Below are 23,867 nucleotides of genomic sequence, written 5' to 3'. Positions count from 1 at the left end.
AACCAGAATGATACTAGTGGGCATTTTAAAATATTAACTTCTGTGGTTAATGCTGGCAGTCACTGTGGGCTGAGTTTATGCTTGGATTATGACTGCTAATTTCAGAAGAATTAACCACACAATGGCCATTTCCGCATGGTCCAAATATCCTGGGTTGAGCAAGAGAAATATCCCATTCCATACAATAATTTTGCATGATTCCCAGTCCTGAAGTGGGTTTGCCATGTGATATTTTCATCCTCCTGGGGAATTCAAAAATCACCAAATTGGCGATTCTTTCCCAAAATCCCAGGGTTAGCCTACTATGGGAGCAGAACCAGTTTACTTTTCCCACCCAGCCTTATCTCCCCGCCCCGCCCCGCCCCGCCCCGCCCCGCCCCGCCCACCACCCCATCCCCACCCAATCTCCCAGCCTGATGTTCATTTAAACTGCCACTCAAAAACAACAGCCAATCAGAATGTGGGGCACTGGGCATGCTCAGATACATTTGCAAAGCAGTCCAAAGCTCATGTGAAAGAAATTGGAGTATTTCCTCCCAGTCTTCACTGGATTCCTTCACAAAACAGGCAGCCATGCAAAGGGAGAAACCAGGATGAACCAGACCTGGATTGTAAGAACCAGGTATGTAACCAGGTATGATTGTGCTGTGCGGAAACGGCCAAGGAAAATTATATGAGTAGTTTTTTCCCATCAGTTTTTTTTGGCTATCTAACATGTGTGTTCTTTTTTGAAAATCATCTAAGTATTCCTAAATTCTCCATGATGATACAAGTAAGAGTATACTGTAGCTAACGGGCTTTTTGAGTGCCTGAATGCTGTGGAAACTCATGTTTCAAAAATAGTCTGTAATGTAGGGCAGGGCAGTGTTCTCAGTAAACAAATATTAGAAGCCTTGTCCTCCCTGCACAACTTCATTTACATGCCTCAAGGCTTTTTAATCGCTACTTCTGGGCAGATGAGTCTTTTCATGCCTTGTGTTGAAAATGAAAGCCTTTTATTGATTATTCCCAAGTTTCCCTGAAATAATTTGGTATGCTTGCCCATGTTGGTTTCCCACAAGCCAGTGATATGGTGAATGGGGAACTGGGCAGCATAATGACATAACATCACAAATAAGCTGCAATGTTTGTCAGAGATGGAACAATGTAGCACAGTATTACTTTTTTCAACATTCCATGTTGAATATCGTGTAGAATTTACCTTTGGTCTTTAAGCTGTTTGTAATTGAGCTTGGTATAGAGTACAATGTCAGACTGCAATAGGGAGACCTGGGTTCAAATTACCAGGTGACTTTTGACTAATTGACTAATTTGAACCCAGGTTGAAATTCTAAGTTACTAAGTGACTTTTATTGTTTTTCAGTCTAATCTATTACACAGAGTTGTTGTGAACATAAAGTTGAGAAGAGGAAATCCTATGTGCTTCCCTGATTTCCTAGCATAAAAGCAAGATAAAAATTACATAGATTGAAGCTAGTGTGAAAGAAATTCTCTTTAATACAACAAACTTTTTAGGTACATGCAGTGTACTCTCTCTTCCTCTCTCTTGTCTGACAACTGAGTTTCCAAAGTGGATTGCTGTAAAGGGTGTATTGCAACTGCATAGGCTGCTTTGTAAGGGACAATGAATCTGTCTCCAGTTTCTAAAGTAATAGTCTTTAAAGTTTAGTTAATATGTAGCAAGTACACTTCCTTATGAATTGGACTCATAGGGTATTTGACAAATGTTTTGTTTTCAAGGGTGATAGTAAGAAAATGGAGGATGCCAACGCTTATTTGAGTCTGCCTTCCACCCGCAAACATATAGAGGTGAAGTCCTCCACCTTAAGTCGAAGTTCAAGCAGTGTTGGAGGTCTCTCAGTAAGCTCAAGAGATGCCTTTTGCATTTCCACTCTTGTTTGCTCAACCAAACTAACTCAAAATGGTAAGCGAATACACTTCTGACAAGGTATGAGTTTTAAAGGAAATCTGCCTTTACCTGTGTATAATATATTTCTGTTCTTTTCCTCAGTGGATTTACTGGGCCTTTTGAAGTGGCGTATGAAGCCAGAGCTCTTACAGGAAAATTTGGAAAAACTGAAATTTGTGGATGGGGAAGAAATTGTAAAGGTATATTGTACTTGGAAGAGTTTTTAAAATTACAGCTGTGTTGTCATGAAGTCTGGGAACTTTCTAAATAGCAAGATACTACTAATAATGAAGTTTCTTTTCATAAGAACATAAGTAATAGCCTGCTGGATCAGACCAGAGTCCATCTAGTCCAGCACTCTGCTACTCGCAGTGGCCCACCAGGTGCCTTTGGAAACTCACATGCAGGAGGTGAAAGCAATGGCCTTCTGCTGCTGCTGCTCCCGAGCACCTGGTCTGCTAAGGCATTTGCAATCTCAGATCAAGGAGGATCAAGATTGGTAGCCATAGATCAACTTCTCTTCCATAAATCTGTCCAAGCCCCTTTTAAAGCTATTCAGGTTAGTGGCCATCACCACCTCCTGTGGCAGCATATTCCAAACACCAATCACACATTGCGTGAAGAAATGTTTCCTTTTATTAGTCCTAATTCTTCCCCCCAGCACTTTCAATGTACGCCCCCTGGTTCTAGCATTGTGAGAAAGAGAGAAAAATTTCTCTCTGTCAACATTTTCTATCCCATGCATAATTTTATAGACTTCAATCATATTCCCCCTCAGACATCTCCTCTCCAAACTAAAGAGTCCCAAACGCTGCAGCCTCTCCTCATAAGGAAGGTGCTCCGGTCCCTCAATCATCCTCGTTGCCCTTCTCTGTACTTTTTCTATTTCTTCGGTATCCTTTTTGAGATGTGACGACCAGAACTGGACACAGTACTCCAAGTGCGGTCGCACCACTGCTTTATATAAGGGCATGACAATCTTTTCAGTTCCTTTCCTAATGATCCCCAGCGTAGAGTTTGCCTTTTTCACAGCTGCCATGCATTGAGTTGACATTCCCATGGAACTATCAACTAAGACACTCAAATCCCTGTCCTGGTCTGTGACTGATAGCACTGACTCCTGTAGTGTGTATGTGAAGCTTGGATTTTTTGCCCCTATGTGTATCACTTTACATTTTGCTACATTGAACTGCATTTGCCATTTCTTAGCCCACTCACCTAATTTATAAAGGTCCACTTGGAGCTCTTCACAATCCTTTGCGGTTCTCACCACCCTACATAATTTAGTATCATCTGCAAACTTGGCCACCATGCTACCCACCCCTACTTCCAGGTCATTTATGAATAGGTTAACGAGCACTGGTCCCAAAACGGATCCTTGGGGGACACCACTCCCTACATTTCTCCATTGTGAGAATTTCCCCTTTACACCCACCCCTTGCTTCCTGTTTCTCAACCAGTTTTTAATCCATAGGAGGACTTCCCCTCTTATTCCTTCATTGCTGAGTTTTCACAATAGTCACTGGTGAGGAACTTTCTCAAAAGTTTCATTTCTTTTTTGCAGATGATTGTTACCCTGTTTTTATTTTTTAACATAGAGTAACCAACATGTAAACATCTGTAAGAGTTTACAGTAGTCTTGATATTATGGGGAATTTAACATATTTGTTCATCTTGGTATATCTGCTTTGTATGGTTCATTTTTGGAGAGGGCAGACTAACCAAGGTGAAAGGACCAGCTTTTATAAAAAGTGTTGTGAGGATGCAGTATGTGCTTCCTTCGTTCTTCATTATCTAAATATTTCCTAGATTAAAAATTTAGGATTCTCAGTACTGTTTCTTTAATTTGTTCAAGGACTATTTAGTAGATGACTGATGAGGTTTTGATGTTGTTGTTTTAACTTGTAGTGTTATAATTGGGTGGATTACTTACTTACTAATGGCCTGAGAAATAGTTTAAGATGATTGGAGAGATGGAGGCCCAGACAATTTGGCCAGCAGTATGAATACTTGACAGCTTCAAGTATTCTGCACCCAGAGGCTTGTTATTGTGTTTGTGTGCTCCTGCCTGCACTCCCTTCCTGCTTCCTTTGTGTAACAAGTACAGTTTAACAATACTTTTGTCTGGAAACCTTCTATCAAACTTTAATTTGCCATGATGTCCAAATGTGGACAGGTAGAGAATTTGGAACATATAAGCATAGCAATGAGCCAGATTTAAACCCATTCAAAACAAACATCTGTTTATTTATGACATCTGAAGTCAACCTAATAGTCCCTGACAGAACCCTGCCAGACATTTCTTTTTTTTTTCTCATATAGCTCAATCCATCCTTGGGGATTCGTTTACAAGCAGATGGAAAATTTTATATATATTTTAACCACATAATCATGTTGAAACTATTATTTATCTTTGTGGTGTGTCTGCATTTGCACATTGGGACTGTGTTTGTGCAGGCCAACCACAGAAAGGACTATAAAGGTTGTTGTTGAACTCAGGCAGATTAGGGCATCCCTCCCCCTCCTTTCCTGCCTCACGGTGAGAGGAGGGGAGGCGCTCCTCCCTCAGTTTTCTTTTGCTGCTGCAATCAAAGGATGTGCTGGGTGAGCTCTGTGTAGTTTATTCATCTTTCTGTGGAGCCGTTGCTTCAAAACATGAATTCCTCCAAGAGACCACTTTTATTTAAGAAGTGTTCCACTTATGCAATGAAGTTGGAAAAAAAACGATGGTCATGAGGACTGCCTTCTTTGCCTTGGTGATACTGTGCCCCTGCAACTGGTCTCAGCTTACACCCAAGACAGGGTAGGTCAGGACCTCCCAACTTAAGGCCCCTCTTAGTGAGCATTCTTTATCCCCTCCATCATCAGGGGAAGATGGGATGAATAGGGCCTGATCTTCATTGGCCACCTCAGCTCCAGAGTACAATGGGGGAGACCTGGGACCCTCTGAAGCTTTGGTGCAGGCCTCTTCTGAAGTGCCGTCAAAAAAGGAGAAGAAAAAGCACCAGTCCAAGCCCACCAAGAGGTCCCCAGAAGGTGTAATCTCCTCAAAATGGCTTTCGCCCATGGCTGAAAAGCATTGCCTTTCACTTTCTCTTTTTCTCAAAGAAGTCTGGCACCATATACCTTCACTGGTGAGATACTCAACAAAGTCTGCATGGAGTCAAGGAGGTGCTCTGTCTCTGAGATGCTCTTTGTATCCAGATGGAGGTCTTTGTTGGAATCTCAACGCCATCCACCAAAATCGACTCTGTCAGTTGTGGGCATGGAATTGAGGTTCTCCTCTTATAATGAAGATGTAGTAAAGGTAGCCTACTGCCTTTCAACACTGGGTAACATCCATCCATCCATGTCGGTCTGGGGCTACTCATCCTCCACACCAATGTGCTCAAAACCAAGGCACTCAGCACCAATGCTACCTCTGGCTGGGTGGGATCCCTCCTCCAGAAGGTCCCTAAAAACTTGGGATATGACAGACCACGAAGATGAAAAACTAGGTTGCACTTAATTTTAACTGTTGTTCATTGAATGATCTTCCGTGCAGGCACACATCCCTCTGATGCTGTGGGCTGCTATTTTAATACTGCCTGTATAACTGGGTGACGTACCTGTGTTAACTGTAACCCGCAGTGGGGTCAGAAGGACTGAAGGATGTTCCCCTCACCCTCCTCTCATGAGACTGTGAGGTGGGAAAGTTCCTACCTTCAGCTCTGGGAAGGAGGGAAGAGCTCCCTAATCAGGCTGAGTTTGGCAACAAGCTTGATAGTCCTCTCCATGGTTGACCTGTGCAAGTGCAGTCTGAATGTGGGGTTGCACAGACAAACTACGAAAATGAATAACATTTACAAGTAAGTGCAACAATTTTTTTCAGCTTTACAGTATAATTTGCAGTGCTGAATTTGGGTATTTTCTAAAATGTGGGCCTGAGCTCACTCTTTTTGTGGCACAAACAAAGATGAGATATGGGCAAATGGCATCTTCTGTGGAATCTGTTGCTTAAAGAGATTGGTTCATATTGATTCACAAGAAAGTTAAACTTGATATTTTGAACATGCAATTTGTGACATTTAATCACTTCCCAACTGAACAACAATTCAGAGTTATTTGCAGGATTTCCAGCTGCCTAGAGAAAAAAAATCTTGCATCTCCTTAACAGATGGGATGTTATTTACCTGGTGAAGTTATTTACCGCTGTGCCATAAAAAGCTTGAGCTTCCCATTCCTATGCATTAATTAACTTATTAAGGATATGCTGCTGTCCAAGAGTCCTGCTTAATGTAGCATACAAATAAAAGCAACGTAACAATATATAAACAAACCATTAAAAAGCAAGCCATTGGACACAACCAGTGCGAAAACTATCAATAAGACAGAAACAGATCATTTAAAAAGCTGATAAGATAAGACGTCTAATTAAAAGGCAGGATAAAAAGACAAATTTTGGGCAGGCGCCTAAAAGAAAGTGAAGTCAGTACCAGGCGAGCCTCCAGAAGAAGGTAATTCCACAGGTGAGGTACAGAAGCAGTATGGTGGTGTGAGCTCACTTTGCTGCTATCATTGTCAGAAATTCAGCATGATAATCTGCTGTCACCTGAGGTTGTTGGCATTTGCTTTGAGTTTGTTTGCATTCATGTTGTAACTGTCTATCCAACTGTTTCATCACCTGTTGCTCCTCAGTGAACCAACAGGCATTCTTGGCTCCCTGGAAGACACAACTGTGTCTTCCACAGCCTGGGTTTTCTTGGAAATTAAATTCTGCAGGTGATCCCAGGTTTTTCCAGGCTTGTGGGCAACTTTAGTTATCTGGTACATATTGACATCTCTTTTAAATGTCAGTGTTTTTATTTTCTTTGTACTGTTACTTTACGCTTCCTGAGAAGAAGGGTGTTTCCTGTTGGCTTTTTAAAAAACAAACATACTTTTTGAAACCAGTGATTCATGAAATTTGTTCAAAACATTTTCAGATACAATAAAACTGATTGGAAAAAGCCTAGGCAAGCATCTATCTATCCCTTGAGCTGACCTGCACCAAGATTATGATTGTGGGAAGTTTAAGAATAGCTTTAGAATTATGTTCTAGGAAGCAGCCTGTATTCTCTATGCGGCGTGGGGATGGGGAGTGGCCATGACCATCTCTTTTGCATTTTGGATTTGAAAAGTATGGTGAATTTTTTTCTTGATAAATCTAATTTTGTGTGTGTGTGTGTGTGTGAGTGAAATACTGCAGCATAGGCAGTAGCACTGCTGTTATGCAGCAAGTCTAATTCATTTTCTCCTGATCTCAAGCTTCGCACAAATACTCTTCTGGGACACTCACCTTGATTAAAGTAGAATCAGCAAGCTGCTGCTTTAGCACTCCCTAAACTTATCAGAATTCTGGCCATGGCAGTTTGTTACAATCATAGATCCCTTGATTCAAGACTTTTATGCTTTACACATGATTAACTCATAGTAAGCACAATATCAAGGCCAATTTGAAAGCTGAACTGTATTTGCCCATACAAAGGAATGATGCTCATATGTTTGTGAGAACCATTAAAGGAACTAGCTATCTTCCCAATCCTTTTCAGTGTTCCCATACTCTAAAGACAAGATTATTTTTATTTCTCTATGGACATATTTATGTTACTGGTTAAATATGAAAAGATAATGATGATTGGTTTGCTCAAGGAAAATGAGTGCAAGTTGTTAACTATATGTAGTACTCCAGATCTGCAATGCACTCCTAAGCAGAGTTGCACCCACCTAAGCAGAGTTGCACCCTTCTAAGTTTGTAAATGGCAATGAAGTTAAGATATAACACCACTTAGGATATAACACCACATTGCTAGACTCTGAAAGCTTGGAGTCATTTGGTTTCTTTGAAAAAAACCTGAGTGAGTTACATCTATCTAAACATGTGCCCTGAAGAAGAGCAAGTTTTCTTTCTGGAACCAGCCTTCTATTCAATATATTACAAACAACTCTTTTCAGCAAGGTGAATATGGATTGTCTGTTTGATTTCTGCAGCTGCTTTTAGTTGCTATCAGTGAAAATCTAACAAGACAGGTATCATAACGATTCTATATAGTAAATTGGCATTGAACTTTTATGACTAGAAAAAATAACTTTTCATTTTTCCTTTGCTGGCCTTGAACATTTTGTTTCAGCAACAAATCCAAAGTAGGTTGTGTTACTACTATTTTCAGCCCATTAACATTGGCTTCCAAAGCAGTGCAATTTTAAAAAGAATACATAATTCAATTGAAATATAATTTTGATAATGGAGTGGGTTCTTAGTAAAGTCTTGAACCAAGCATGATGGATTAGAAGAATGTGAAGAAGAGTTAGTTTTTATACCCTACTTTTCTCTACTTTAGGGAGTTTCATAGTGGCTTACAATCACCTTCCCTTCCCCATCCACAACAGGCAGCTTTTGAATTGGGGGTGGGGTGGAGGGATGGAGCGAGAGAGTTCTGGGAGGATTGGCCCAAGGTCACCCAGCATATGGAGAAGTGGGAAATGAAACCTGGTTCTTCAGATTAGAGTCTGTCATTCTTAACCACTATACCACACTGACTTGATTGTAGCTCCCCCCCCCCCCCCGTGACCTTGGGTATAGCAGTTAGGGAGGAGGGGGCTCTCACCCAAAGCTGAATCCAGGCTTTTGTGCTGAGGTGCTTCCTCTTTTTATCCTTGTCACAGTGGTGAGTGGTGGTAACTGGAAAGGGGGATCTCTTAGTTGGAACTGGATCCAGGCATAAGAGAAGGATAATAAGCTGCTGCCACTACTCTACCTAACCAAGCATTTAAAAAGAAAATCTTTGTTTCTCTTAGTGAATCTTTTGCTTCCTGTATCTTGCTCTGCAGCCTTTGTTCTTGGTGTTTCTGAGAACAGTATTTGGCAATTGGCTCTGTAAAAGGCTGGCATAGACACGGACTAGGGCTTTTACGGCCCTGGCCCTGGCCTGGTGGTAGAAGAATTCCCCTCCTAGTGGCATGTTCCATTCTGTCCTTTCCAACTTGGATGGGAATCCATGTGGGAATGTAAGTAGAGGCATGCAGTCAGCAGGTTTGCTGCTTTCTCCTCTACCCCTTTGCATTTCAAATTGCTTATGAAACTGAAAGTCAACAAATTGAAAACAAAATGTACGGGAGAGTTCAACAATAATAATAAAAACCCCAAGAAAGACAAAATCTCTTTTGCACTTGCAAAAATAGATGTCTTTGCTGTTTACAATGATAATGAGTTTGCAGTACCTATTAAAAGACAGCCATCTGCCTGGCAGGTTTACAAGCACTCTTAAGCTGTTTCTTCAGTGTGTTTTATCAGTCAAATATTCATTTTGGCCAATTCCATAATTCATTCTATCTTTTTAGGAATGTTTACGGATTTTCAGTACTTGGGCATGCTAGGCCTTAAATATATTAACTGTTACCCAAAATGGTAGGACACAATGACCCTTTTTTGGTTGGGGAAATTAGCTATAGAGCACAAGGTCACTTAGCGTCGCTTGAGAAGCGTTGGGTAACTTGATTGCTATATATAGATAGATTGCCTATGTATTCGGGCTTCAGCTCACCATAAGAAACCAGCAGAGAAAATAGATTTCTCTTTCAATGGTTTTTATTGGGAAAATAACAAATGGAATAAAATAAATTCTCACTCACAATCACCCAATTACTGGGGTAAAAACACATGCATTCAAGGTTTCCTAGGATATAATTTAGAGGTGACCTTGTTTTTAAGTGATTCTGTTTAGGAAAGAACCTCTGTATACACAGATGGAGATCTCCTACTCACCTCCCGGGTTTACTGGTCTGCTTCCAGCTTATTCCCCTAACTAAAAAAGGAACAGACCAGACCAATTTGTGTAATAGAGTAGTCTCCAACACTTCTCATTCCTTATTCAGACTGACCCACTGTTAAAAACCCTGGTTGATCAGGACTTCAGAGACTCTACAACACAAGTGTTTGTGCTGTAGCAAAGCCTTAAAAACTCCATTAGTCCATTTAGAAAAAAAGACTTGTTCTATTAATTCCAATATACACTACTGTCAATACTTAGCATTAAATACTTCTAAAGTCACCACTGTGGCCATTTGAGCTAAATGTTTCCAATGACTAAGATAAATCTTTAAAGATGTGGTGAAGTTCCAGGTGACTGGGCTAGAAGGATGGATCCTTTGAGGTATAAAACTCTAGGTGGAATGTTTTCTTCCTAGAGGAAACAAAATGTTCTCCCAAGTATCTTATACTGCTATAATGCCAAAATTGTTGAAATGTTTATTGGTCCCTTCCTCTTCTTTCTTTAGTTTCTCCAGGATACTTTAGATGCCCTATTTAATATCATGATGGAGCATTCTTGTAGTAATGAGTATGACATTCTTGTCTTCGATGCACTGGTAAGAAAAATTCTACAGATGGATCATAGTTGATGTGCTTGCCCTCTACTGCCCATTAACTTCAGTTTATGGGTTCTTTTTTTAAACTTACTATACAAATATGGCTTTTTAAATGTTTGCAGATTCACAGCCATAGATGTCCCCCTTTTATAACTCTTAGACATTTAGCATTAGCATTTGAATTTTGATTTTTTTAAGTAGAATAGTAGACTTTTAGTTTCCCAAAATGTGGCATTTTTAAGATGCCAAATTTCCCATTTATATTTCATAGTATTTCTGGTATATGAAAACACTAACGCTATTAATCTTTTACAGATTTATATAATAGGTCTCATTGCAGACAGGAAATTTCAACATTTCAATACTGTATTGGAGGCTTATATACAGCAACACTTCAGTGCAACTCTAGCTTACAAGTAAGTTTACAATGATTTGTATTATTAATATAAATGTTGTATGCCACTGGTATATAGGTCACTAATACACACTTTACATGCAGAAACCCAAGGTAAATCTCTGGCAAAGTTAGAAAGATCTCATGCAGGAAAGAAACTTGCAAAGCTGTTTTCTTCCTGTTTCTTCCTTCTCTTTCCCTGTCTGTCTCTCCCTTTTCTTGCACTTCCATCCACTAAGCGGACCTTTTCTTTTCATTCCCCTCTCCAGCTTCTCTGTTTTCTCCCCACTTTTGCTGCTTCCTTTCTTCCTTCTATATTTTGCTTTTATCTATGTCAGTCCCATCTTTGACTGGCAGGAACCAAGGGTTGAAAGGCTTGCCTAGCAACCCTCAAAATGGCCACTGGGATCTCAGACTGTATTCTTGCAAGAAGCTCAGTAAGCATTCATCTCTTAAAGCTACAGATGTCACTTGTATTATTTTGAGCTTTACATTTCAGATTTTTCTACAAACCTGGGGCTTTATTCAGTTTTGCAGAAAAAAATGTTATATGCCTTTCACTGACCCCATTATATAGATTTTGTAATTCACATTCTAGAGCCCAGTTCAAAATTAAATAGAATGATATACATGTTTATGCCATATCCAGTTAGCCGCATGAATTGCTTGCATGATATGAAGAGACTGGATGTTTCTGTCAGAGGTTACTGAAAGCTACTGAAGGTGGTATGGACACTTTTCATGTGATGTGAATGATTCTTATGGTAAGATGGATCTGAAAGATGTGGAAATAAACAGAGTTAGTTCAGCCAACCATTGTGTGACTGGGGTAACATTTAGTTTAGCCAAATAGCTTCTTGAAATTCAAACAGCCAGAATTTATTAATAGAACTTCCTTAAATGGCATGTTGTTATAGCTAGTTGGTTGCTGCATTTTTTATGCTCTGCTAATCCCTGTGGTCTTGATAGCTTTGTATATTGTTGAAGGCTTTCATGGCCGGAATCAACTGACTGTGTGGATGTGGTCTGGTAATTTTTGCTCCTAACGTTTCTCCCGCATGCATGACTGGCATCTTCAGAGGGTATGCCACAGTAAGATTTGTTTCTCTCCATTGCACAGTAATAGCTTTTATTCCATAGAATCTAGAAAATTGAACCTTTGAAGACACTGGATGTATACCACTTGTGTTTGGAGATTAGAGACTGCTCATAGTAAATAAGGTTCAGACTTCTACTATTCAGGCTTCATATTGAAGGCAACAAATGTCTAAAGCATGTGCTATCTTGTACAAGAATAGTTTTGTCATCTATGAATATTGACAGGTCTTTCTTGCCTTCTAAGAAGCATTGCAAGAGTTAGAGTGATGTAGTTTCCCACACAATACATTGGAACAGGGCTATCTGTTTAAGTAACAAACACATTGTATAACCCAATGATCACATTCAGGAAATTTGTCCATGTAGTTCTTTATGTTGAACCTGGTTCAGAATGTATTGTCGAAGGCTTTCACAGCCAGAATCACTAGGATGTTGTGGGTTTTTCCTCTGAAGATGCCAGCCACAGATGCAGACAAAACAACATAAGAAAATACTACTGGAACATGGCCACACAGCATGGAAAAACCACAACATCCCAGTGGTTCAGAATGTCTTAAAATTTGTTTAATCTTTAAATAAATCATAGCTTCTGTTCTAGGGGGAACATGCTAGGTGGAAAAGGAAATATCTTGGGAAAACAAATGGTGCCTACAGTGAAATTTCTGTTCCTTTTATGAACCCCCACCCCCATCCTACCCATACCTACTAGTCAGTGATTTTCAGGTACAACCCTTCATCTTTGTTTTTGTTTTTTTTAACAATCCTAGTCCTTTAGCATATTTTGTGTGCTGAAGAAAATTAAATACTGCAACCCAAATTATTGCAGAATGGGGAAGTTTTTTGGCTCAAAGAATTCCCAGTGCACACTGTTCTTCCAATATTGCTCAATGCAACAATTATGGCCATCGCCAAGACTATCTTGTGTGATAGATAGAAGTAATAACTGGAAATAAAGGGTCATGCTATTGTAGCCTTCCCTCTTGCTTTATGGTATGTAATATTTGGATCTGAATTATAAAGTAATAAAACCAAGTCTGCCATGCAGCATATTTATCTGCTACTTTGTACTGTCTGGAAATTCAGTGTGACAAAATTCTTTCTTTTTGTAACATGATTTCCTGATTTCAGGAAACTAATGGCTGTTTTGAAGACTTATTTGGATACTTCCAGCAGAGGAGAAGAATGTGAACCTATACTAAGAACCTTGAAAGCCCTGGAATATGTCTTCAAGTTCATAGTTCGGTCAAGGACTCTGTTTTCTCAGTAAGTATCAGATTTTGATTAATTTTGAAATGGTAAGGTACAGTATACCAGAGTGAAGCTGCAGATAAGGAAGTGAAGAACGTCTGGAATGATTCTGTGCTGACTTTTCAATTAAATACATTATCAGTAGGAGTGACTGTAATAGTTCAGTTTAACTTTCACATACAGAATCATTGTACCTCCAAATACCAGATGTCAGGGATCAAACAATGGAAGAGCATTACTGTCATTCTCTGCCTTTAAATATGAAAGACATCTGGTTGGCTTCAGCTGGGAATAAAAATAAAAATACCTTGATGATGATCTCTCTCTTGTACCCTGTCTCCTAATCCCTGTTCCTTGCATATCTAATATATGTTTATTATATTTATTTAAAACATTGTTTTGCCATCTTTCCACCCAATCAGGGTCCTCAAGGCAGCAACCATAAAAATGGAAAATACAGTTAAAATTATAAAATTACAAGCACATGAATAAGCATATCTATCAGTTTGTTTTATGTACAATACTTATTTACTCTCAGTTCATTAGAAATGTTAATGTTTTTAAGGAGCTGAACATCTGCAAAATTCAGTATTTTCTTTGTTTAAAATGTTTATATCTTGCCTCATCAATGGTTTGGTGTAGTTTACAAATGTAATTAAACTGATAACCATAAAAGACAAAATAAATTTTGAAATAGTTTGAATATGCCTTGCCATATTTTGCCAGTCTGGGAACTTTAAGCAAAACTTCATGTTGTAAAAAAATTCTGATGTACCATATAGAAGGGATATTCAACGTTATTTTTTTCCCCCGGCCAAATGTTAAAAGTTGCTGTGTCTAACTCAGAGGTGTAGCTCCAAGGGGACGGGGGGAAACGGGGTAGCTCCAAGAGGGCGGTGCATGACGCACCGGGCGCACGTCCCCATGGGGGCGTGGTGAGGGTGTTCCAGGGTGGGGCGGGGGCAGAGGAAGCACCAGTGCACCGGGTGTTTCCCCCCTTGCTATGCCTCTGGTTTAACCTCATTTTTGGTTTGCTGCAGGACTTGATGGCTATGCTGGCTGACCTTTACATATGATAAATCCGATGGAAGTGATGTTGCCAATAGATTAGTTTAAGAGATCCATAATTATGGAAAATAACTTTAAAATTTTCATAATAGGGTCAGAGTAGTACAGATTAGGAAGCTATACTTTGCATTTTGAATATGTTTAATTGTGAACTTGCTGTGTACTTGAAGCATGCTTGATGGAACCACAGACTTAAAAAAAACTACTGGGAATTTTTCTTTCAGATAATTTTCTAGTCATGCATTATGTGTTGGATCCAAAAAGTCTTTGTATAGATGGAATCTTCTGTGGCAAATGGATCCAATCCTGGCATAATTTTTGTACAGCTGTCTCAGCCTAAGGAAATTTAAGATGCAATATAGAGCATGACTCCTCTAATCTGAGAACACAGAATTCAACTGAATCTTGGGCCAGTTAAAAAAAATCTATTTTTTGCATGAGCTTTTCAGGGCAAGAACCTTCTTAGTCACACTGGAAAAATTCTAGTACATCTGTTTCCTGCAAGGTAGCACCTAGAAGAATTGAACAGTGTTAATGAAAGTCTCTTTAGGCACATATGGAATTGCAGTACAGCAAGTTTTTGGTACTTTTCTTGAATACAGTACAATCTCTCCCCATTTTGAAAGTGCCTTGTCATTCACTGAAGTGGGAACAGGATTTCTGTGCAGTAGGTGAGGAAGAAAAAACATTAGCCCTAGGGGCTTCCTAGATTGTTGGACTTTGGTGGTATATCCTATTGTACCACTGCTGAAATGTGTAGAGCATGCCAGTTCAGGGAGGTTTCTTCTACCTGGCTAATTGGATGGCTAATTGGATGGTTGCATTCCTGCTTTCTATAATAGAAATAGCACTTGAAATGTTTGAAATAGAAAAAAACTGCTCTCAGGGATACTGCAGAGAATAGCTGGGTTGCAAAAGCTGCCATAGCATACTTGTAAGATTTTGCTTCACATACTGTCTGATCTGGTAACTCAACTTGTAGTAATGGCAGAAATTATTAAATTTTGCATGTTCAATCTATAGAGGAATTAACAACACTTTTAAAAGATTATTCTATTTTGTAACTGAGAAATTCACTACCCCTTAATACTGTATAGCAAAGTGTCGTTGCTTTAATTGAATTCTTCAGAATCAACACTTTAGTGTTGCCAAATGGGCCCAGAGCGGACAAGGGAGCCTAAAATCCAATAAGTGTGTAAACAACTTGTTCACTTCATTTTACGGGATAGTTTTGGCTTGTGGGGTAATGTCTGCCTTAAGAATTGTATTTTTAAAGAACTAAACTCAAAGGTTATAATTTGAGCATGGATTCCTTTTTAATGTATTTTTTCCTGTTAATAATTATAATTTAGTATATACAAAAACATAAAAATAAAAAACTGACTGATCTTCTAGTGTGTTAGGGAAGATTTCCAACCTTTAATATTGTTTTTATTTAGTTAAAACGTTTCTGTGACTTTCCATGCAAATAGGGTCATCAAGGCAGTGAACACTTGATCACACTTTAACAAATTTCTGTATTGGAAACATTTAAAATAAAGCATATGTACAGTAATTACAAGAAAAAAAATATAAACTGACATAACACAAATAAACAGGTTAGAGGAAAATAACAGTTATTGGGGGGCTTCCTCTCAGTAAAGAATAAAGAAACAACCACAGCTATTCTGGTGTGCAAAGAAACTGCTCCTATATCTTTAATATAGAAGTAAAATCAGCAAAAACACTTATCAAAACATTAACCTTCATACAATGGGATCATACAATACTGGAATCAAAAAGTATTGGACAAGAAACAAAACAATATTTTTAGTATAAAATGCCACTGTGACAAGGAAATTTAAGGGTGGGGGGATAAGCACAATCCTGCTGTGAAATCAAGCAGTTAATTAAAATGCTGACAAAAATTGATTCCTTGTATTTTCAAATGTTTCCCAAGCAGAAGTTTACTTCTGTGCCAGATCCAGTATTTTTGCAGCCTAGATTTGGAGACTCTTTGGCATTCCATGCCTTCAAGTACTAAATGATTAGCTATGCAAGCAGTATGCCTTCACCTGGTTTATAACTGCTTTGTGAGGCTCCCTGTAGTGGGGAATAATCAGTTATTAAATGGTAGAATTTAGGGTAATAGTGATACACAGTGCCAGTGGCTCAGTGGCAGAGCACTCGCTTTGTGTGATGAAGACCCCAATTTCAACCCATGGCCTCTCCAGTTATTAAAGCAGGTGATGCTGGTAAAAGCCTGGTTTATTATCATGGTCCTACTGTCCCATATTGAGACTGTGCAGAATGGATCTTTAAAGCTTCTTTCCAAATTCTACTACGTAGAGCTCCCCACCCCCTCCCCTTCGGCACTGAAACGGTGGGAGTTTTCCCTCTGGAATGGTCCCATGAGGGGGCGGGAAGACATCCTTCATTTTTTCTTTCACCACCATGTGAGATAGAAGTGCTTCTAGTGTTCTGCTTTTCTATCATCAGTTTCAACAGTTTATCTGAGGAAACTGTTCTCTTGTCAGTTTCTCTGATGAAAAATGGAAAAGGGCATTGCCCTTTTAAAGAAGTTCTCTTCATGTGGAGCCAAGATAGTCAAAACTGATGACCATTCTGAGTGCCTGCTGTTCCTCGGTAAGGAGCACATAAAGCCACCTGCAAATGGTAAACCCAGTTTACCCCAAAGGGCCAGCAGGAACATGCTGCCTGACTCAAGGCAGCCCTATGGGAGAAATCGATAGACCCTCAAATGGCTCCCTGGAGGGAGGTAAGAGGGCTCGTTCTCCATTTGCCTTGCCTATACCAGCTGCAATGAGATCTACTGAAAACTGTCCTTTGGGAACACATTGGGCTTCTTTGGAGCCTCCCCAGAAAAAGACTGAACAGGAGAGCTGCTCTAGGACAGTATAGAGGCCTTTCACATTGGAGAAAGTTTCAGTTTCTCCTCTATTTTCTCTGACTACACAGCATCATTCACTCTCTGGTTTGCCTGCCCACCTTTCCTTGCAACCAAGCAGGGATCAAAACCTGGTGGGTTGTTTCTCTGTGGTCCTCAGCAGAAACCCCATCTGTTTGCTGCCTCAGTGCTGAGCTTCAGGAAATATGGCACCTCATCAGTGAAGTTCAACTTCAACTGCAGTTTGGCACTGAAGTCCCCAACAGAATAAGAACATAAGAACATAAGAAAGAGCCTGCTGGATCATACCAGAGTCCATCTAGTCCAGCACTCTGCTACTTGCAGTGGCCTACCAGGTGCCTTTGGGAGCTAACATGCAGGATGTGAAAGCAATGGCCTTCTGCTGCTGCTGCTCCTGAGCACCTGGTCTGCTAAGGCATTTGCAACCTCAGATCAAGAAGGTTCAAGATTGGTAGCCAGAGATTGACTTCTCCTCCATAAATCTGTCCAAGCCCCTTTTAAAGCTTGCCTTTTTCACAGCTGCCATGCATTGAGTTGACATTCCCATGGAACTATCAACTAAGATGCCCAAATCCCTTTCCTGGTCTGTGACTGATAGCACTGACCCCTGTAGCGTGTATGTGAAGTTTGGATTTTTTGCCCCTATGTGCATCACTTTACATTTTGCTACATTGAACTGCATTTGCCATTTCTTAGCCCACTCACCTAATTTATCAAGGTCCGCTTGGAGCTCTTCGCAATCCTTTGCGGTTCTCACCACCCTACATAATTTGGTATCATCTGCAAACTTGGCCACCACGCTACCCACCCCTACTTCCAGAATCTATCCCAGCACCACATTCCATTGCCTCCGACTGCTTGGCACCAATCTCATTTGTCATCTTCAAGTCATAGTGCCTCCCCTTTTCAGCCCCCGGAAAGTTCCAGCTCAACACATATCTGCTTCAGCTCTGACATCAGCATTAAGCAGGCTATTGTCCCCAATGTTGTCATTAGTATCTAGGTTTTCATCCTCAGTATCCTCTCAAGATTTAGAGCTTCTGCGAGATTCACTTCTCAGTGGTGTGATTCTTCTTACCGTCCATCTCCAAGGGAGACTTCTCTGCTGAGGCAACTAACACATAATTTGGCTGACATTTATCCATGCTGTTCTTGTCCCCAATCAGTGTATTGAATTTGTGGGAACTGTCCTGGGTTTCTGATTGTACAAGGCTTTTCTTCTTGAGCCTAGGGTCCAGAAAATTCGGACTCTGGTTGTGGATGAGCCCACTACAGAATTGGTTTGTTAGGAATTACTATTCTGTTACTGGATACCAGTTTCATAAATTATCCATACTAGATCTATTATTGGGTCCCTACTATGGTGGACTGCCTCTCCCAACTTATTAGAAGGAATGCTTATGGGAGCTCCTAGTCATGACATCCAGGTTTTCACTGCCACCTCCCTGCATGGTTGGGGGGCTCATTGTGAAGGCCATTACATTCAGGGCAAATAATCTGGGACTGAATATGACTTGCACATAAATCTGCTTGAGCTCAAGGCAGTAAAATTTGATATCCTGTCCTTTGCAGCCACGGTGTCTAGGAAATGTGTTCTTATTGGTATGACAACCATGTATTATATCCTAAAAGATGGAGACACAGTATCTCTACAACTCTGCAGAGGAACCTAGCTCATCTAGGAGTGGATTATTGCCTATTATGTCACCCTGGTTGCCATTAACATTGTGGGCAGCCAAAATGAGATTGCTTATGCTCACAGCAAGGAGACTATTCTCAACTAGGATTGGTCCTTGGAGCAGAGACATTTCAGAAATGGGGCACACTTCCCATCATTCTATTCGCTGCTTTTCACAGCAAAATGTGAAATGTTTGAGATATTGTTCCAGGGCAGATAGGGAAAGCCTTGTTATGACATGCATTCCAGTACCACTGAAATGGGGCATTCCTTTAATATTTCCACATATCCCTCCACATGGGACACATTTTCCATCATGATATCCTATCATTGCACTTGATGGCATGATTAATCCTTCAGTGAACTGCTGGTCTGAGAGGGTCATTCTGGTTTTGATGTCATCTAAAAAGGTCTCTGTTAGAAGACTGTATTCCGTGAAATGGAAAAGATTCTCTGGTTGAGCATTGCTGAGGAATGTAGCTCCAGAAACCTATGATTTACCTGTTCTTTTTGAGTATTTATTCAGCCTTAGGGTTGATGGACAGCCCATTCAATTAAAATGCACCTTGCAGCAATATCTTGCTTCACTCTAGTGATTACTCTTTTACCCTTAGGTAATGCAACTTCCAAACTGAAGAGGATTCTCCAGTAATACATTATCTTTTTCCTTTATAGAATTTGTCTTAAGAAATCAAAATCTGTCCTTTTTCTCAACAGACTAGCAGGCAAGTTTGGAAGATCTGCACTTCTTTCCCTGCCACTTTAAGAGGGGATGCTCTTTGTTTACATAATATAGCATCTCGTGTTTTCTTATGCATAAATCTCGCCAGAATAACTTGTAGCAATTTATTCTTAAATAAAAACTTACGTTTGTTTGGATTATCTGATCATTGTGTGGAAAGTCTCTTTGGAGAGGTTATCTTCTAATCTTGTCCTTTCAAAATCTTCTCAAATTTCTCTAAATCATAGATAGTTATTTCTACACTTCACTTCCAAGGTTTAAATCCTTTGTTCCGCCTTGCCGTCTATAGATCTTGCTTTTTAGTGGCAATTCTTCTTTTTGATTTTCTTTAATTTTCACAATTTTTGTGTGTTTTCTTGCATGCTTTTTAAAATTTCTGTTAATGTTATTGATATCTACCTCACATTTTGCACTTCCTTTTTTTCTTTTCCTATGTATTCTCTTCTGCTTGTCCAACCCTTTCTTGTGTGTTCTCTCCAGCTTGTCTGATTTTTTTCTTTAGTTTTTTTCTTCTGATTGCTAAATTTGATTTGTCACTGTTTTGATGTGCTGTATCAGGATTTCTGGAAGTTTATCAATCCCCCCTAGAGTGTCTTGTTTATCCCATTCCCTTATCTATTTAGTTTTCTGCCATGTCCCCATTGTCATTATTTTTTCCCTATTTTTCTTCTTATGCTGAATTATTTTATACTATCTTTCTATATATTATCACATTACCTAGACGCTCAACAGTATTCAGAAAAATCCTTATATCATCTTTTAATCTATTCCAAATACCACAATGAGTTCAATTAATCAAGTGACTTCAGACATTATAGCCTGTTAACTACTTTATAAAACAGATGGTTTAGGCATTTCAGTCAATCCAGATAAGCTACCAATTAATTACTGATTAAGTCTCTTGCAGCCCCATCCAAGGGCAGGGGGCTGAATCCACCATCGCAATTGGTCTGGGAATGTACTGACAGATTTGCCCTTCCTGGAGCACTTGCCCTGGTAAAGGGGTGGATTTGATGGCAGGTGGTCTCTACGGCCCTCAATAACTACTATCTGTAGTCTGCTTCTACCCCTATGTTCTGCCATGTCAACTTCACTCATGTCAGCATGAGTGATATGGAGGGTCTACCTGTAAATTGGCAAAATCAACAAGTGTCTGTACTCATGGTTTTCCCATTGTGGGTCCCACCTTACTGAGGCTAAACTTTATTTGCTCTCCTGTGAATTTCTTTCGAAAACTGATTCTCACATAGACAGGCAATCAAGGTCTTGTATTGCCTGGCTTCTAGCAAAGTCAAGAGTCTGCTCCTGGTAATTCCCACTCTTAAAGGGGAAGACTTCTTACACTTCAGGTAACAGTGGTGTGGATACAAGTGACCTGGCCATCCATATCAAAGTAAGGGGCCATCTTATGGGCTAGGATGAGTTGCTAGAAGGCATTTTTTGGAGTCACACTAACTTTCTTCACCAGTAATAAAGTTGAAACTAATAAAACTTTAGGATTTTTAACAAAATCAGCAAGAGTCAGCTGAACTCCATCAAAAGTGGAGAGAACAACCTCCTTCAAGACCTTCACCTTCCCAATTAGTATCATGTCTGTTTTTCAAAGTTTTATTTCAGTTGCTTCACTTTTAGCCAGTTAACTACAGTGGCCAGTCAGCAGTTCTACTACCCCAACCTCGTCACCAGGAGATTTGGGTATCATGAACATACTATGACTATGAACCTTAAAGCTATGAATGATTATCCTAAGGACTTTACAAAGAGAATAAAAATGGTGGATAGAATTGCATCCTGTGGAACTCCACAAGCATAGGTCCCATGCTGATGGTGACTGGTTTCTAATAGCAATCCTTTGATTCTGATCCTTGAGAAATGGTTTGAACCAGTTCAGTGTGCATCCCTGGGGAGGAGTTCACCTGTGTGCGAACTCCTCCCCAGCGACGCAGTTTTTAGCGTCCCTGGGGCACTGTATTCCGCCTGTGCGGAAACAGCCCTTGTGAGGTAGGTGGGGCGGAGTCAGTTCTGAAGAACTGTGACTAGATCAGGATCACCCAGCAATCTTCATTTGTGGGAGCAGGGAAACAAACCCAGTTCACCAGTCCACTGCTCATGTGGAGGAGTGGGGAATCAAACATGGCTCTCCAGATTAGAGTCCACCTGCCCTTAACCACCACACCATGCTAGCTACCATATCAGAAACTGAAGATAAATCTAATAAGGACAACCAAGAGCCAGGGCTTTTGTCTACACTCAGGTAGAGGTCATCAACTGAAGCTCACAGAGCTATCTCTATCCCATAGCATGATCTGTCAGATTTAATAGTACGAACATAACTACTGTAGAAGTTGTCAAAACCATTAAAAATCCAACATTAAAAAGTACATTCAAAAAGCACTAGGGGCTTTCATCAGTGGAAGAAGGAAGTGATTTTATCTTATTCCTTCTCATCTATGCAACACCTCATACTGTTGTTTACTTTGTGAAGTTCTCTCAATTCTCTGAGTGGAATTTCAGAGCAATAAGCAGGCTCCTTGTGTAAGGGTAAGGTAGGGAAAGATCAACCTCACCAAATCCTTCCATGAACTTGGACCTAACCCATGGGATTCACATTGAAGGTCTGGAACCTTGTGAACTAAAAAGTATGTGGAGCTCTGCTTTCTTTTTTCTTTTTATATTTGTCTAGAAAAATCAGAATTGTCATGAGAATTTGCAACTATTGTCCTTTAGGGATGTACATTTTTTTAATAAAGTAATCATTTAAATGACAGAAATGTTAAATGTTAAAATATTAACAAATGTTAAATATTAAAATATTAATGATCTTGCTCTCCTCCTGCAAATGCATATTCATGCATATAATCCACATTGCTACTGATTTTTATATTAAAAATTAACTTGTTAACATGCCAGCCATGCAGACAACTAACAGCAAGTAACATTCTGTAGGCACAGATGATTCTGCAATGCACAGGTAATTTGCCAGTTATCCAAGCCTTGGAAAGTGTTAAATTTTTTTACAGCAGTACAGTAAACAAATCGTTATCATGTAAACATTTGATTATTTAATTTTTTACATCCCAATTTTTCTACCTGAGAGAAATTGCTTCCGATGTTCAAGTGACATCAGTTTGCTGACAGGAACATAAATTCAAAAAAAGTGTTCATTTTATCCAAAAGTCCAATTTATTTGTTCCTCACATTCCCCTTTCCCTACTTGTCCTGTAAACTCTGAAAATCTGATTCTGCGGTTTGGGACAGTATTGTGGACATAGTGTCATGGGCAGGCTGCAGGAAATGGGAAGAAACTGAACAACTGATCTGCCCCTCTTGTGGAAGCAGAAAGTTGCTTTACTAGGTTTCCTGTATTAAGGGTGGGGATGGAGTACGACAGCTATCCCCTATATCCCCCACCGTGCCAGCATGCTCCCCTTGATTCAGTGCATTATCTTTTTCAGGGGAGATTCTGGAGTAAATGGAAGTTCCTTGTACTCAAATTCATACAATCCAACTCTTTTAATTTTAGCTCAGCACTGAGAATTAATTAATATGCAGTAACATATGGTTCAGGATTTTTTTTTTCCTGGCAGGAAAGTGTAACTAATTTGTGCTGCAATATTGAATTTACCAAAGCCACGTATGAATGTACTGCCTACAATTACATTGTGAGTTGCTTATTGCTAATACGTCCCCACAAATAACCCAGAGGTTCAGCATCCTGTCTCTATGTAAACCTATTATTGCCAACAATATTGATATTCGTATTTCAGCATAGAATTTTTTTGTCTGAAACTCAGTGTGCTTTCATTGATTTGAATTGTTATTGCTTCTCTCACAATCCAAACCTTTGTTGAACTTACTGAAAATTAATCTCTTTTTGCTACAATCGCTCCTGATGACCAATTCTCTTTCGTTTTGAGTGTTGCTCTATTTTTGAACTGTGTTAGATCAAGACCTTTAAGTATTTTTGGTATCTTACACCAAAGGACAGGCTCATGCATAATTTTATAGACTTCAATCATATCCCCCCTCAGACGTCTTCTCTCCAAACTAAAGAGTCCCAAACGCTGCAGCCTCTCCTCATAAGGAAGGTGCTCCAGTCCCTCAGTCATCCTCGTTGCCCTTCTCTGCACTTTTTCTATCTCTTTGATATCCTTTTTGAGATGTGGCAACCAGAACTGAACACAGTACTCCAAGTGCAGTCGCACCACTAAGAACATAAGAACATAAGAACAAGCCAGCTGGATCAGACCAAAGTCCATCTAGTCCAGCTCTCTGCCACTTGCAGTGGCCCACCAGGTGCCTTTGGGAGCTCATATGTAGGATGTGAACGCAATGGCCTTCTGCGGCTGTTGCTCCCGATCACCTGGTCTGTTAAGGCATTTGCAATCTCAGATCAAGGAGGATCAAGATTGGTAGCCATAAATCGACTTCTCCTCC

At 39.9% G+C, this 23,867-nt stretch overlaps 1 protein-coding gene across 1 annotated transcript in view; it reads left to right on the top strand.

Moving 5' to 3' along the window:
* DOCK2 (dedicator of cytokinesis 2) overlaps window positions 1-23,867 on the top strand; it is a 341,484-nt gene that overhangs the window by 5,591 nt on the left and 312,026 nt on the right. Inside the window, exons 4-8 of the mRNA XM_048488170.1 lie at window positions 1,741-1,924; window positions 2,012-2,109; window positions 10,205-10,294; window positions 10,610-10,710; window positions 12,915-13,049. Coding sequence (XP_048344127.1) covers window positions 1,741-1,924; window positions 2,012-2,109; window positions 10,205-10,294; window positions 10,610-10,710; window positions 12,915-13,049 — 608 coding nt within the window. The remainder of the gene's footprint in view (window positions 1-1,740; window positions 1,925-2,011; window positions 2,110-10,204; window positions 10,295-10,609; window positions 10,711-12,914; window positions 13,050-23,867) is intronic.

Source organism: Sphaerodactylus townsendi, linkage group LG03 (assembly GCF_021028975.2).
Source record: "Sphaerodactylus townsendi isolate TG3544 linkage group LG03, MPM_Stown_v2.3, whole genome shotgun sequence".
NCBI lineage: Eukaryota > Metazoa > Chordata > Lepidosauria > Squamata > Sphaerodactylidae > Sphaerodactylus > Sphaerodactylus townsendi.
Note: the sequence above shows the minus strand (reverse complement) of the source record. Positions and strands in the feature narration are given on the sequence as shown.